The following is a 17,170-nucleotide window of genomic DNA, read 5'->3' on the forward strand; positions in this document are numbered from 1 at the left end:
CAGGGTCTGTGCTTTATAGCTAAAAGCAAGGACAACACAGTTCAAGGTCTGTGGAAGATCCACAGGCAGTGATTAATTTAGTGGAACAGATTAAATCCATGGGTCTCCAATCACTCATCTGAATATCACCACTTTCTTAAACCCAAGTGGTTGTGTTCAGTAAAACACATCTGGGTGCCCTGTGAGAGATTTGCCAGGACAGACTACACCCTTTGGGACTTGAAATCACACAGGAAGATCAAGCCATGTTTAGCATTTATGGGTCATGGACAACTGGTAAACCCATTGGATTAAGCCTGGAGAAGCTTCACCTCATAGTTCTTGCAGTAGATGAAGAGACTGCTGAAGAGGTAAGGTGCAGAGCAAACAGTGACAGATAGATGATGTTCTCTCTTGGAGGCATGATGATCTCCAAGAAACCAATTACCTCTTATGAGAACAGCTCTGCACTAACTCGGTGTCCAAATACACTAAAATCTCTAGGAAGTGGTCACTGGGAAGGACAGAGGCATGAGGCAAATACATCCCAGTAATTAGCAAAGAACACATTAGTACCCAGAGCCTTGATATTAGAAGGTCAAAACCATGAGAAGCATTGGGCTGCCCAAGATAGGCCCTTGGACCTCTGCTACAGCCACTGCTCTGCAATACATTGATTTTCTGGCTACTCCTAAAGCATCCAGTCTCCAGGTGGGTGTAGCCTGGGCAGCCCCAGTGCAGGCAACAGCACTGTGGTCACTGAGGATGCTTTGTGAACCAAAGCACCTCTCTGACTTCTCCCATTCACTTGTCCCATTCTGTTGGGACATCCCCTAGATCTGCTCTGACACAACAGCTCCTGCAAAAAGAGCATCTCTCTCTCTGCAGTAACAAGCATTTTCAAGGAAAATCTTCCTGGTTCTGCTTGCAAAATGCAACCTCTTTAGAGAAGTGATACTGCTTGTGCTTTATTCTTTTTATTGCATGTGTGGGTTTTTGCTATTTTCATCTTTCTGCATCCAGGGATGACTTCACAAGAGTCATAGAATCATAGAGTGGCCTGGGTTGGAAGGGACCCCAAGGATCAGAGAGCTCCAACCCCTCTGCCACAGGCAGGGACACCAACCTCCAGGCCTGGAGCTACACAAGGTTGCCCAGGGCCCCATCCAACTGGTCTTGATCACCCCCAGGGACGGGGCACCCACCCCCTCTCTGGGCAGCCTGTTCCAGCCCCTCACCACTCTCTCTGGAAACAACTTCCCCATAATATCCAATTTAAACCTTCTTTCCTTCAGCTTCACTCCATCCCCCTTGTCCTGCCAGTCTCTGCCCTTTAACAAGCTGATTCCCCTCCTGTTCCTCTGCTCCCTTCAGGGACTGAAAGGCTGCAATGAGGTCCCCCCACAGCCTTCTCTTATTTAGCTCACTAATGGGATCTCTTCCTGCCTGCCTGGCCACTCTTACCATGACATGGCATTTTTTACTCAATAGAAAATCTGGCTGCCCCTGCTTCCCCCATCCATCCATCCATCCATCCATCCATCCATCCATCCATCCATCCATCCATCCATCCATCCATCCCACCCACCCACTTTGAAAAACCTGGGCAGTGCAGATTTCATTTCAAGTTTACAACCAGCGTTGCCCACACCAATTTTCAAGGGTTATTCTGCCTCTTTGGTGCTCCCATCAGCGATGTCTCCAGCAAAGGTTAATGTTCACCTCCCTCTCCATCTAAAGAATAAGTTGTCTATCTCACCCCCACCGTGAGATTAAGCACAATCACAGTTACCCTTCAGCCTTACCTTGCAAAGTCTTGGCACGACAAGCCAGGAGCAGGGTCGGTGCCTCTTGGAGTTCTAAGTGAAGTTTTAAAAAGAAAAAAAAATATAAAATAAAATAAAATAAAATAAAATATTTTTTAAATTGGAAAAAAAAAAGAAACCCACCAAAAAATCTCACTGCCCCAGTAAAGTCTCTTGCAAAGAGGGGTTTGTCTGTGGAGCGAGGGCTAGAACAAAGTTGTGGGGTGGAGGGGGAGGAGAGCGTGATTGACAGCCCTGAGCTGAGACTCATCCCTTACCTTGGGCCATGCGGTCTGATTGGCTGCCTGCTGACATCCCCAAGCCCTGCACTTTTTAATAGACGCTTTTGGATGATCTACAGGGAAAAGGCTTGGAGAGGTGTGTTTCTGACAAGCCAGAAAGTCATCAGCACTACAAGGGACTTTGTTTAACTAATTTTTGGGGGTTTTTTTGATTTTTTTTTTTTTTTTTCCTGGAAGGGAGGGGATTCTTCATTTTTTTTGTACTTCATGTTTTTCTGAAAACTTCGCTGAGATTCTCCCCTTGCACCAGGCTGGACTAATGGATTACCACCTGCTTGGACTAATTTTATCTTTTCTCTTCAATGGCACAAAGGTCTTAGCCGGTTACCCAATTTGGTGGTAAGATTTCTCTCTCTCTCTCTCTCCTACCTCCCCCCCCCCTTTCCCCTCCCCCGCCCCCTTCCCTCTTTCTATGATTAATTAATGAATTAATTAATTATTAGCCATGGGATTTGTGTGTATGCTTGTCCCTTCCTTTTCACCCTTTCGCCCTGCTGAGCTGGCCACGACTGCACGTTCGATTCTGAGCATAATTTCTTCACATTTCCCCCGTAATTAATGAAAAGTTTGGGGGTTATTTTTAAAGAGCGATGTCTGGGTTCCCTTTTGGGCAAATGGAGTCTTCCTCACCACTCTTAATTTCTCCATTTTCATCACTGTAGCAATAAGCATTTGCTTTTAGAGGTAAAAAGATGCGGGTTTATTTTCTGGTGCAATAGGAATTGTGTCTGTTGCCTGACTGTGTGGCAGGTATTTCCTTCCTTTCCATTAACCTGCCATCAATCCTTGAGAAAAAAAAAAACCCCACAACAACAATTAATTCTATTTTCCTGTTTGGCTGCTGCAGTTTTTTGGACTTCTTTCTCTTCTTTTGTTGTATTCTGTCATGTGAATTTAGTCCGGCAAAGAAGCTGAGAACGCAAATGGCACCTGAGAAAATATTCCTTAGGAAAATTCCTCAAAGATGGATTTTGCTCTTTTAATCGTGGAAATGTCACTTATTTCCTTGCCCCAACAATAATTTTAAAAAAAAATAAAATAAAAATTGGTTATATCTTATAAGAAACCTGAGTTACTTATTATAAAAATAAATGTAACTATATATATATATATATAAAACTGTATTAACAAAATGCAATTGGAAGCACTTTAGAACAAAAAATTTCAGGTCATTTGTACCCAGCAGACAGCGAGTTGCATAACAGAATATCTCAGTTAATTTCTTTATTTTTCATTTAGGATTTCTTATTGGAATATAGCTCATTAAGTTTCTGTACGTGCCAGGTAGGGGCTGTAAACCTAATGGTGTGTAGGGCAAAGAGAGGGATGTAGGAATTTGGTGCTACTGAGATTCTTGGGTTATTTTCACCTTTCCAGAAAAGTCTGGGGTTTTTTATTACTGAATTAGATCCTTTCAGTGCCAACATGGAGATGGCAAGAAGTGGGTGGGAGTGAACTTGGAAATGGACTGCCATGCCTGGGAATATTTAGAAATCAGAAGGGAAAAGCTGAATATATATTGTTTTTTAAAAAAAATCCACTTATTATTGTAGACTTTGAGAATGAATATGTGCAGTTCCAGTGGAGAAAGATGGAGAATACAATAAGTCCACACTCAGGAAGCGTTTAAAAGCTCCGCAGGTTCATGAAATGGCTAAATCTCAGCATGTTTTCCTGAAGAATTAAATGATTTCTTCACCCTGCCTAACTTCAGGACCTAAGCCTGGGGCAGGGGAGCCTACTGAAATATCCCCAGCATCACTTTGATTCCTTACATCCCTTTTCTCCCTCATCTGGGGACCGGTGTGCCTGACCGGGGGTGCGTGGCGGGGTTGTGGAACAGGTCAATACTGTGTGGCTGGATCTAAAGACAAGGATCTGCGTGGGGCAACGGTACCTTGCTGTGACACCAGCTCTCCCAGGGTCTCACCAGCTCCTGACCTGCCTCAGGCTTTGATATTAATCAGGGTTTAGTGCCCGAATCAAGGAGGGGTTTGACTCTCAGAGTGAGGAACCGAAATCTTGATGAAAACATCTATTTTGTTTCCCCCGTGAAATGAAAATGTCCCCAGGAGCAAAATGTCTCTCCCTGTTTTCAGGAGAATACACTGCAGACAGGTGTCTGCCCCATGTCCTTGCCTTCTCCAAAATCCCTACAAACTCACCCAAAAGGAACAATACAGAGGACATGGAAGACAAACACCAGGGGCACAGCAAAGCAGCATCAGTGGGAGAGGAGGGAACTGATCAAGCTATCTGCAGAATTTCATTCAATACATCCAAATCTTGTATATTTTTTGGGTTTTTTTGAGATTCTGGCAATACCAAAGTGCTGGAGAGTCTCTGCTGCACTGGAAGGGTGTGATGAGATGCCCCACATGGACTTGAGGGGCTATCCAAAATTGGCATAAGGTTTTAGAGGTTTCTTGAAGGCTGGGGGAGTAGAAGGGCAGAAATATCTGGGCCAGGGCTCCCCGGCTGCTCAGGCAGACACAATGCTTCCCACAGCACTCAGAATTAAATATCCCCTTCAGTGACACTGAAGGCTTTGAACATCTGCTCTGTGGAGCTGAGATCTTTCATACAGTAAGCATGAGGTGATATATACTCTTTAAAAAGCATTCTTTGCCAGTTGTCCTCCTGATACTCTGAGCTTTAGGCAGACACAGAGCAGACTTTGGGAGATGAGTCCCACTTGCAAGATTCAACATGACCCAAAACAGGAGGGGTAGGGAAGCAAAGATGGGACATGGCATCAGCTACGTTGGGCTCTTGCACCCCTCCAGGTCAGGCTGGACCTGAGATCACCAGGGCTTCCTTATCCTCAGCTAAACTCATCTCTGCTAACTACCAGACCTTCAGGAAGACTACTCAGCTTGCAGAAACCCCAGACTGCTGACAGGTAGTGCCCAGTCCTGCTGGTGCAACCTCTCTGGGTATTTTTTTCTGCTGTAGAGGGAATATTTTTGCAGCAAAATCAAAACAGATCACTTCTCCTTTGGAGTATAAACAGGCAAAACATTTCTACCTCTAGTTGGGGAGGAAATGCCTGAATGTGCACAAGGAAAAGAAGTGCAATGAGAATGAGGGGGGGGGGGGGGGGGGGGGTGTCTCTGCACCTTTTTAAATGGGTTTAGGGGTGGCTGGAATAATCCGGCTGCTCCACGGCGCAGTCAGACAATACCGGCCAGCACGACATCGGCAACAGCGCAGGGGAAGGGATAAAGGCAACAAGATGAAGCTGCTGAGGGTTCCCACTGAGTTGTATTTTTATTGAGGGGCCAGGGAAGGACACTGTCCATCTGCTTGTAGTATCTAGAGAGACCACGACTCCACAGCAATGGGCAGCCTGCGCGCCATCCTGTTGGAGGGTGGATCCTGCCCTTGGCTTCAGTGATGAAATGTTATGTGCCAGGCAGGGAGGCTCAAGCCATCAGTGCCTGGCATGGGGAGCACTCTGGATGGACAGCATGCAAAAGGACTTTGTGGTGCAAATATAGATCTGAAGTGTCCAGGCTCAGTGGTAGCAGTGGGAAGGTGGAGCTGCCAGGCTGCAAAGAGCAGCATTCACAGTCCAGCCTGTTGGATTGCTGGCAGATCCCTGACATCCTCCTGTCCCTGACATCCTCCTGTCCCTGACCAGATAGCATTTTCCCACCTGAGCAAGATCCAGGGGTAGCACAGACCCTGGATGTAACTTTCAGTGAGCAGGGGTGGTATTTTGCTGTAGGTCCAACCCTTACTCACGTGCTTCCATCAGATTACAGCAGTGAAAAGGAACAAATAGGGCACAGATGGGAAAAGGTCATCGAAATGCTGCCTGTGAGGGTGCTGACAGGAGGAGCTAAAGCCAACAAAAGCTTCCTCAGAGATGTGTCCAACACTTTTGCTGTCTGGATTACTGCTGCTAAAAGAGAAGCAGAGAAAACAGAGAGAAGGGATGAAGTCATGGAGACCAGGACTGCTGCTCTTCCTGACCCTTCAGAGGTGTCATGGATGTAAAACAACATGGGTGGTGGGGTCGTAGCTGGCACCCAAGCCCTGTAGACAGCAGTCATGGGTCATGCCAACAGCCTTTTTGGGTACCAGTAGAAGGGATGGTGGTGACACACTCATGGCAACATGGATAACAGAACTTATCTGAGTTTTTGGGGTTGGGGAGGTCAAAGTATGAAAGGCCAGTCAATGCTGCATATAGACAGACTGATGGATGGGCCCAGAGCTTTCTGTCCTGAGGTAATTTAGATAAAAATCTAGCCCATGGCCAGAGCTGTGCCAGTGCAGGCCAACAGAGATATTGTGGACCAGGAAACAACTAGAAACCACTCCAGGATGCTAAGACCTGTGCAGGGGCTGAAGAAGACTATCAAGGAAACGATTCCAGCCATGAACACAGAGGAAACACCAAATGCTCTCCTCTTCCATAAGCATCATTGACCAAGAAGTCTTAAAAACCTCTGGAGCATCACTAGCCTGGAGAAGGGAGACAGGTTTGGAGTCACTGGTGTGAACAGGGAGTAAAAACCCATTTCTCTCATCATTCCTCAACACAGTAGTAATAATTCACTGCCCATAACTGCAACTACCACCAAGTGCATCTTCCCATCCAGCATTCATTGACCTCTAAGCAGATGACTTGGCATGTGGAAGAGGCTTTGTCCATCATACATTACTAAATTGTACTTCTATCCCTCAGAAGTGTTTTCATGGGAATCTGGAGGCTTTGGCAGGTGTCTGAGGATACCAGTGGCCTTGGGCCACCAGGAAGAGACAGATAGAAACTTAAAAACATGTTCTCACTTGTCCCACAGTAGCTTCCTTGTTAGGAAAAACACGCATGTGGAAACCATTTGCATGTAGATGTTGTCTGAGATGACATGTAGTTTGTCTTCTTTAGCTTTCAGAGTCTCACCTTGCTGGAGTGAATGAATGGCAGACTTCATTTTCTTGGCCCTCTTGTTTTCTTTTCATTCTCTGAAAGTCCAAAACATTTCTATCCTGGAGCCTGTTTTGCTGTAGGAATGTGCCCCTTAAAGCTTTATTCAAAAGGAGTAAAATTTCAATGAAGCTTCAGTCTACAAGAGTGGATTTCCTGATGCAAATCCAGCTGCTGTAGAACTACAGAGGAAGAAAAAAGCCACCCCACCCACCCACCCACCCCCCAATATCATTTCCCTACAGCTTAAAATTCATCCAGTTCTGGGGAAAAATGACTAAGATAATGATGGAGTGTGTCAGTGACAGAGCTGACAGCACGTCCCGTGCAAGCCCAGAGGTGCTGCTCTGGCTCCTGGTCTGGCACAGGAAGCCAAAGCACCTCCACCAGCAGCCTGCACTGGCACGTGAAGCTCTGAACTGGAAGAGCTGACGCATAAACCACACGTGGCCTCCTGCTGAGGCTGCTGGAGGGGTGGTAACACCCGCTGGCGGGTGGTGGGTGACGCTGCAGACTGCTGCCCTAGATGTGTCAAAGCTTGTCTGCCATAGGTGAAGCTACCTGGGGATCGCAGTGAGGTCAGAGGTAATGAGAGAGATGCTGGGGTTGCTCATGAAAGCAGCTGTCAATAACTGAATGGCCACAAGCATCCAGGATCTTGTGGGTCTAAAGGTGTTTTCTGCAGCCTGTGGGAATCCATGTCACCACCCTGCCAAATGGGAGAGTTAGTTTGTGCCGTGAAAGCAACAGTGTTCAACAAGCAAGCTGAAATTCAGATTGTCTGCCCTGTACAGTAAACACATAGAATCACAGAAGCATAGAATGGTCTGGGTTGGAAGGGACCCCAAGGGTCACAGAGCTCCAACCCCCTGCCACAGGCAGGGACACCAACCTCCAGGCCTGGAGCTACACAGGGTTGCCCAGGGCCCCATCCAACCTGGCCTTGAACACCCCCAGGGATGAGGCACCCACCACACACATGGGCAGCCCTAATCATTTTCAGAGGAAAGCTTCTGAGGATGTGTATCCTTGTGCACCTAAACACAATCTAGGCCTTGTCAGACTCTTAGCATGGCCAGGTAGCATCTTTTGTTGGTTTTCTTGCTGCCCTATGTGCAGTGCAGGGGAGTTCTGTGCTCAGAAACAGCCTCCAGAACACTACCAGAACACAAGAGTATGGAGCAATAAGCAATGTGCACGCTGCCCTGAATATCAGAAAGGCTCATTCCCTCAAAATTCCCTCCAGGCCCACCAATCCTGGAGCCAGAGCATGGAAAAGGGCTCTGAGTCACACAAAGACTTTAAAGTGTTTCTCCCCTTAAGCCAGCAATCTCTGCTGTCATTCTTGTAGCTCAATTCAGAAGCACATTTAAGTGATCACCAAGCTATTGAGGGGCTGTTTAATTGAAATACTGATTGCATTTAATTTGAATCCATCCTTAATAGCAGCATTTGACAAAGTGAAACACCTGCCTAAGGACTGGAAAACCATGAGGGACTTCTGGCCACCCAGTACTCTTTGCTCAGGGCCAGCTACAGCGTGTTGGGGATGCTGGAGGCCACCAATGAGTCAATTCACATACTGGTCGTTCCATATGCTGATTTGCTTCCTCAGACACGTGTCTACACTCACCTTGATGTGGTCAGGTAGACACCTCACACCCCACCGACACGGCTGTGTCTGTGCAGGCAGGGAAATGGTGACGTTGGTCACCAGTGGGGATATGAACCCACAGTGTGCTCTTCCCAAACAATGAAGCCTGTGCTGGGCTACACTGGGAGGAGGAGTGTGGGCAATAGATTGAGGGGACCTCTCGTCCTCTGCCAATGTGAGGCAGTGGTACTACTGTGTTGAGAGGTGCTCCTCCTGACCCCAACTCAAGGGGGATGCTGAGAAACTGCAGAGTAGCCAGTGGAAGTTTCCAAGAGGGTGAGGATCTGGGGCACATGGTTCACCAGGAAAGTCTGTGGGACTTGGGCTCATGCAGTCTGGACAAGAGGAGATTGAGGGATGTCCAGAGGCAGCCTATGGCTTCTTGAAGGGTTTTTACAAATACACTGGAGCCAATCTCTGTAGTGCCAGACAATATAATAAAGGATATTTGCCACCAGCTGGGACTTCAAAGCTTCATACTTGCATGACAACACCCTCTTTGCTCCAGGGTGGTGTGTCCCAGAGCTAGGTGCATATGGAGGTGAGGAGGTTCTCTCCTTCGACATTACTCAGTCCCCAGCTTATGTCCAACAGCCATTGGGACCTTCATTAGGACCCTGAACACAACTGAGAAACTCTCATCACGTTTTATGATGGTAACATAAAGCCCAACACACACATTCCAAGGATGTGTGATGGTCACTCATGTCACACTTGCTGTATGCTACACATCTTCTGTGCCCAGATATGAGTATTGGCCCTTCATTTAGGGCATGACAGGTCACAGAATCACAGAACGTTGGGAGTTGGAAGGGACTTTGAAAGATCATCTAGTCCAACCCTCCTGCCAGAGCAGGATCTCCTAGACTAAATCACACAGGGACACATCTAGGTGGGTTTTGAATGTCTCCAGAGAAGGAGACTCCACAACCTCTCTGGGCAGCCTGTCCCAGTGAAAAAGTGAAAAAGTTTCTCCTTGTATTCATATGGAACTTCCTCTGCTCCAGACTGCACCCCTTGGCCCTTGTCCTGTTGCTGCCATCACTAAGAGCCTGGCTCCAGCCTCCTGACTTATTTATAAACATGAGGTCACCCCTCAGTCTCCTCTTCTCCAGGCTAAAGAGGCCCAGCTCCTGCAGCCTCTCCTCATAAGGAAGAGGTTCCACTCCATCATCTTGGTGGCCCTGTGCTGGGCTCTTTCAAGGAGTTATCTGTCTTTCTTGAACTGAGGAGCCCAGAACTGGACACAGGTGTGGTTTCACCAGGGCAAAGTAGAGGGGGAGAAGGACCTCTCTTGACCTATTGAAGGTCTTTAGCTAATGCTTTCTCACTGCATTTATCTTGGCTTTGTTGCTCTGCTGCAATCACTGGTGTACTGGTGTGTGAGCCAAGCCAAGATGCAAGAAAGTCTTCAGCCCTTCCTCCCTCCCTGTGGGCACTGTACAGGCTTGGCCAGTTTGAACCCTCTGAGGACATGACTCTAAGGTCTAATTTGGGGTTTAAATTGCACTTTCATTATTTAGCTGACACTCAGAGGGCACTTGATTTCCAACACTGTTCTGTTCTGCCCACCCTCACCAGCACTGGTAACCAAGAGGTAGAAGGTTATCTTCCACCTGACATTGGTGGTAAGGTCTTGGTCATGCTCATCAGACCTTCCCACTGCCAAGTCAAACAGTTCAACCTAAACTCAAAGGCTGGATGTTGTATGGAAATGCAGGAAAATATCCAAGTAGCCAGTTTATAAGCACTAAAAAGTGAACTTTAATTCTGAAATAATAAAGATGAAAGAAACGTGCAGTGTATTTAAAATATGCAGGTACAATGCACAGCACGTCTCCATTGTCTCTGCCAACTGAAAAACGTCTTCATCTGATGTGAGCCACAAACCTTCACTCCTGAGGCACACCAGCAGACAGGCCAGCCATCCACCACACCACATCTGCTCAGACACAGAGCCTGTTGGTCCATCTGCCGACAGAAATCTCAGCACAACAAGTGCAGCACCCCTCTTGCATCATGAGAACCAAGCTGCCTTAATCACTGTTTGCTTCTCTCATACAAATTTCAGCCAATTTCAGGGTTAGCAATGGTACTTGTTTAGAAACGTCTCTCTGCTAACGCTCTCTTCGCCTTGTAGCTCTGATTTGCATGAGTTGTGTTGAGCCAAAACAGTATCTATGGCAATTTGGCTCAACTTGAGCCTGTTTTGAAACTTCTGCCAGGCCTGAGTGAAACATCCTAGGCACATCTAGTAGGAGCCTTAGCAGCTGCTAAGTTGCTGTCTGCCCACTGACTGTTGGTTGGCCAGTTTTAGCATGTGATGGCATATGAAATATGGAACTTTTCTGAGCATTAAAATAAAAGGCTGGATTCAGAGTCCAGTCATTCAGCAATGTGGACACAGCCAAAGTCCTTGATGAAAGTCAAGGCCTTGTGCATCCAAGAAATAGCATCCTTTTTGCAATATTATGAGGCTTATGCCAAAGGCTTTTTGAAGATGAATTGATGGGGTTTGTTTGTGTCTGTATGGATAGGATCATATCTGGCATTCCTTCTTTATTTAAGCACACTCTTGCTCTCAATTTATTGAAGGTATTGGCTCAAAAAGGAGCTTGTGATGGAAATTGTGCACAGCCTGGTGTAGCTCTAGAAGGTTGTAAGGTACTATAACAGTCTCTAGCAAGAGAATTGCAATGAGATTTCTCTCTCAGAATGGTAGGATCCTACTGTATGCATATCACCAAGTCACAGTCTGCTGCTGGGGGAAGGGTGCTTCCTCTCTCTAAGCTAGACCTCCAGAAAGTCTATCTTAGGTCTTACCTTGGAAAGGCTGAAACCACCACGTCACTTTCCTCAGTTGGTAGACGGAACTACCCAATGACTGCAGACCAGATGTTGGGATGAGACGTGTCTGATGTTCACCAGCTCCTGCATATCTCCATAATCTCATTCTTCTTCAGTTCCAAATACCACTCAGTGGATCAAGCAGTGATTTTTCCTAAAGGATCTGAAATGGGAAGGATTTGTCAGGAGCTTGGGAGCATTGTGTTTCTTACTATCAGCTCTGACTAGGAGTGTAGGACTCCTTAAAAATTCCAAACTAACCCCAAATCAGAAGGGTATCTGCAAACCACTAAGACAGTGGTCCTTTACAAACATATTTTGTGTCTCTTGTCCAAGCCATTAGTCAGAGGATGCTTGTTTGCAGGCCACACATCCATCCAGCACATAGAGTAGATCCAGTAGACAGACAGGGTAACGCTGACGAAGGTTGGTTAAGAAAACCTCCACCATCACCCAAGAAAGAAGCCACGAGCCATCCTTGGCTGAAAGGGCTTGAAAAATGGTATATTTACCCTGTAACAACAAAAATGTTGATCACCAGGACTGTGAGTGTAGCTGCTTCGCTGTCTTTGAAAACATGAAGGGACTATGCTCTGACAAGTAAGTTTGCCATGATAAAGGAGTCAACCCCTTTCTAATTCCTTTCCTAAAGATAGGTTTCCTGATTTGCTAATTTGTCTTCCTTGGGTTTTCTTTGCAGTTCTCTGAACCTGTCTGGTTTTAATTAATCTTACAAATCTAATCAAGTTTAACTGGCACCTTTCCCAGTCCTTGCACCTTTCATTTTCAAATGAGAAACGCTTTCTCTGAGCCAGGCTAGCGTTGCATTGGCTCAGACACCAGGTATCTTCCTCCACCTTTTCAGCACAGACCCTCTGATTTCAAAACAGAAGGGGTTAGTGTTAGCTGATAAACACTTTGATTTTTATTCTCATCCCATTTCTCTGTCTCATAGTCATTTGGTTTCCCTGCTGTTACTTTCTAGTCATTACAATTAAGGAATTTGCAGTGATCCTTGAAAACTGTCACAGGGGCTTTCACAGCTCCAGTGGAGCCCTAACAAGCAGCACACAACTCCTTACTCCTTATTCCTCTCCTCTCACTGGAGATACCTGCAGCACAGGTAGTTCATCTGAGCTGGTTGCCCTGCTGACAATGGCACATTTGCAGCACAGGTTTTACTTCCAGTGGTTTAAAATGAGATGAGTGCCCATTTTCCTTCTTGGACTATGGTGACCACCCAGGACAATGGTACAAGCAGTCCATCACAGTGGGGCCAGCTGAAATGTCTGCAGTCCATGCAGTACAATGCAGCTGGGTCCAGACTTACCCACAGATCTCACAGAATTATTTATTTTCTTGTAGGAGTTACTGTTTCAGCCTCCAGTCCAGATTTCAACCAAGAGCACAGACACCCCATGCCTCAGCTGTGCAATTCCCTCATCTGTTTTTCACCTGATTTCCTAATATCTAATTGCTGATGCTTCCAATAAGTAGATTTTTTTTCCCTTTTCATTGTTACAAAGCATTTTCATTTGTCTTTTCAAATTCTGATTATTGCATTATATGTGCTCTGACCTCATTATCTTTGGGAACAACCAGATCACTTTTAATAAGCTCTTCATAAATCCATCTTGATTTCTGTCTGACGAGCACTTTATGTAGTACACTGAGTTATGATTCTCTGTACATTTTCATTTTTCATTTCAGTTTGCTCATTTTTTTTTTCCTGTGAACCTCCTAAAAATAAGATCTCCAGCAATTAAGAACTCAGTCATGGCTTTTGTGGGGCCAGTTGCTTCTGTTTGGTGAAGTGAGAAAGCTGAGAGTCTGGGTGCTGATATAAACCCTTAGGAAAGGGGAGCCTTTGCCTCAAACTAAGGCAGCAGTGGTGCAATGTCCAGGATCATGGGTTTGGAGATTTAAGTTCTATCAAAACCCCTGAAGGAGTCTGTGTGTCTCTGTGTCTGTGTCACAGCTGGGGCTGTGTCTGCAGCCTTCAGTCTTATCATGAGCAGCGGTCTCATACCTTGGGGGCAACTGTTATTCAACCTTGGATCAGATAAAGGAGAGCTTCCAAAAGGCACTACAAGAAGAATTAGGAGCAGCCAGACAATAAGGAGACACACTGGTGCTATCATCTCCACCCTAAATGGCCTAATTCTTGAAGTTCTTGAAAATCAGCCTTTTATACCCAGAGGACACAGATGAGTCATCCCAGATGTTCAGAAATGTACTCCATTCAGCACAGCTGTTTCCAGAGCAGAGCAGGGGCAGACATGCATTGCCATGGTGGTGTTTCCCACCATACCACCAGTACTAACACTTCTACATCCACCTAGACTGCAGTAACCTTTTAGTTTAGTCCACTCCAAGAGGCCTGGCTCCAAACAGTGTGGTTACTTCCATAACAGAATGATCAACCCAGTATCAGTGGCCTTAACAGTCTACAAGTCTTTGGGTGTCCAACCCTACCTGAGATTTAGTTGTGCTTCTCTCTTCTTCCACTCAGCCCAGCAGCCAGAAAAGCTGGACTGGAGAATCATGGCTTGGTGACAGCTGGTGGAACTTGCCCATGGATTAGGTTTGATGGAGAAAACACCCAGGTTCTACTTTGAGCCTGGAGACCTTGGCCATTAGATGTGTGATGGTTTGGCTGCATGGGTGGAGGCCAGACAGGAACTGGAAAAATGAGTTTTCTGTTGTGGTTTTCAATATTGAGAGTTCAAGGCTTGCTGGTGACCCATGAGGAATGAACAACTGGGTGTAACAGATCTTCACAGAGAACTGGGATGATTTATAGTAAAAACCTTTCCTGCAGGGAAGGCTGTAGGTGTTCAAATAATGTTTCCTTTGGGCTTGTGAGGTTGTGGGTTTATTCCTATCAGGTTTTGGGGTATCACTAATGAATTTTTAGTAATAAGTCAACAGCCCAGTTCTGTCAGGCCTTACATACTATATCACCAAATAGAGGGTCCCCATCCCTCTAGCCAGTTCCCCAGGATGCTTTGAACTCAGTTATAGCTGCTATTGCCCAGAAAAACATGCCAGGTCCCCAGTGATTAAAAAGGAGACATTTCTGGGCCATAATCAAATCTTGAAGAAACTTAATTCTTCAGATCGATTATTCTCTATTCCTGACCAAAAGCTTTAGGAGGAAAGAATGTTTCCCATGACTCCAGAACAGATTTTCTGATTAAAAATATGGAAAGTATTTATTTTTTCATTTTACACTAGTAAAGAGTTTGCAGTCAAGTTTTTCAAGGACAAACTGTCATAGAATCTTAGTATCCCAGACTGGTTTGGGTTGGAAGGGCCCTCAAAGTTCCCCTAGTCCCAGCCCCTGCCATGAGCAGGGACACCCCCCCCAGCCCAGGGTGCCCCAAGCCCCATCCAATCTGACCTTGAACCCTGCCAGGGATCCCAGGGCAGCCCCAGCTTCTCTGGGCACCCTGTGCCAGGGCCTCCCCCCTCCCCAGGAAGGATTTCTGCCTCCCAGCCCCTCTCCATCCCTCTCCTGCAGCTGAAGGCCGTTCCCCTGGGCCTGGCCCTCCCTGCCCTGGGCACCAGCCCCTCTCCAGCTCTCCTGGAGCCCCTCGAGGGAGGGGAAGGGGCTGGGAGCTCTCCCCAGAAGCAGCTTCTCTTCTCCGGGCTGAGCCAGCCCAGCTCTCCCAGCCTGGCTCCAGAGCAGAGGGGCTCCAGCCCTCACATCATCTTTGTGGCCTCCTCTGGACTTGCTCCAGCTGCTCTGTGTCCAACTTGTCCTGGGGGACCCCTGAGGTGGACACAGCACTCCATGTGGGGTCTCATGAGAGCAGAATTCCCTCCTCCAACCTGCTGGTCATGCTGCTGGGGATGCAGCCCAGGACACGGGTGGCTTTCTGGGCTGTGAGTGCACTTGCTGGGTCATGTTGAGCTTGTCCACCAAAACCCCAAGTTGTCCTCCTCAGGGCTCCTCTCAATCCAATCTCCATCCAATCCAACACATCCAACTTATATACCAGTCCATCATTATTTCAGCCCAAGACTCCTGCATCCTGAGGTCTGTTTGCAATCTGATCATTGATTTTCCAAAAATATTATATAAAATCAGAAAAAAACACACAGGCAAGCCAACATCAACAAGGAAACAGAAGTGTTGAATGGCTTCAGAGGAGACAAAACTCAGATTTGCAGCTCAGAGAAAGAGAATGACAAGTTAATCCAGTCTGGACCTTGCATCATGGATGAGGACACCTTCAACTAGACCAGAAAAATGGTCCAAAAAATGGCCTTTTGGCCAAAATGTCTTCCTTCTGACCAGTCTATGGTCACTTTAGTATTGGGTCATTAGGATTTCCCATTCAGTCCCATCAGTGTGATCCATACTGCACCAGTTACATGATGCGTAGAGGGGACCCTCCCTTTGAACATCCAGCCCAGCACAGGCAATGGAGGTGCCAAGAGGAACTGTGCCTCAATAACAACTGCTTCTGAAGTGGCTCAAGCTCCTTTCTACACTGCTAATAACTCTTTTTCATTTGAAGAATGTAAAGCACATTTCTCAGGTCTTGTCCTGTGCAGACTGGCCCAAGGGCTACCACAAGAACTCTCTCCTGTTTAATTTCTTCAAAGGCTTGTTGCTGTTCCCCATTGAAATTATTAGCCCTTGGGCTGGAAAGTAACTGCCAGAAGTGTGTAATTAGATAGGGGAACTTGTTCCCAGGAAGCACTGTGGATGTTACATATACCATGGGGTGAGAGGTGGCTTGGAGAAAATTACTGAGAACCACTTCACCAGTCCAGAGCACAGCTCCAGCTCAGGAAATCCCACTTCCCATCACTGCTGGAACACACAAAGCCATCTTTCACCCTTGCCTTGCACGGTGTTTCCCTACATAGCTGAGATTCCTGGTGAAGGGGGCAGATCAGTGGCTGTGCTGACCTTTGGAGCAGCCTCAGCATGTCATCTGGTTCAATATTTTCTGCAATACTCGTGTCAGTTTGTGTGGCTCATCCTTTTAGAGCCTAATACCCCTGCTCTCTGACTGCTACTTTGCTCTCCATGGAAAGAGGGTGGCAGAGACATCATTTTTCACCACAGTAAACCAGCAGAACTAATTCTAGCTCTGGCTTCCAGAAGGCTCAATTTAACTTTTCCATGTTATATCTTACATAAAACACTTTAAGGTCCATTTCATCCAGATGAGCCAGAACTAGGTGCTTTTTCTCAGCTATACTGCCCAGGATGGGCAGAGCCAAGTTCAGGAGGAGACCACAGCAGTCTCCTCCTAGGCCAGGGTATGTCCTTTTTAGGGTAACCTCAGGCTGTTTACAGGAGCAGAATCACTCCTGTTACCTTCAATCCTGGTCTGAGGGTACAGTGAAGGACTCTCCAAACAGAGGCAGCCCAGGCATCCGTCTCAGATCAAAACCAAACTTATGGGACTGCTGGGTGGATGTAGTAATTCTCCTCCACAGTGTTCAAGTGGAAGTTCCCATAAAATCTGAGCATTGGGCAGACACTTTTCAATGCCAAAGCTGGCAGCTCAGAGCAGGTGATTTCCAGACAGTCGGCACTAACCATTGATTAAGGTCAGCCACCACCAAGGCTACGCCACAGTGAGACTCCAAACTGGAAGTATGTGCAGAGGGCTTGCCTGACCAA

General features: G+C 46.7%; 1 protein-coding gene across 1 annotated transcript in view; it reads left to right on the forward strand.

Moving 5' to 3' along the window:
- Positions 1-2,345: 2,345 nt before the first annotated feature.
- WNT3 (Wnt family member 3) overlaps positions 2,346-17,170 on the forward strand; it is a gene marked incomplete at both ends in the record, with an annotated part of 42,633 nt that continues 27,808 nt past the window's right edge. Inside the window, one exon of the mRNA XM_084275663.1 lies at positions 2,346-2,425. Coding sequence (XP_084131789.1) covers positions 2,346-2,425 — 80 coding nt within the window. The remainder of the gene's footprint in view (positions 2,426-17,170) is intronic.

Source organism: Gallinula chloropus, assembly GCF_964237585.1.
Source record: "Gallinula chloropus genome assembly, chromosome: 26".
Taxonomy (NCBI): domain Eukaryota; kingdom Metazoa; phylum Chordata; class Aves; order Gruiformes; family Rallidae; genus Gallinula; species Gallinula chloropus.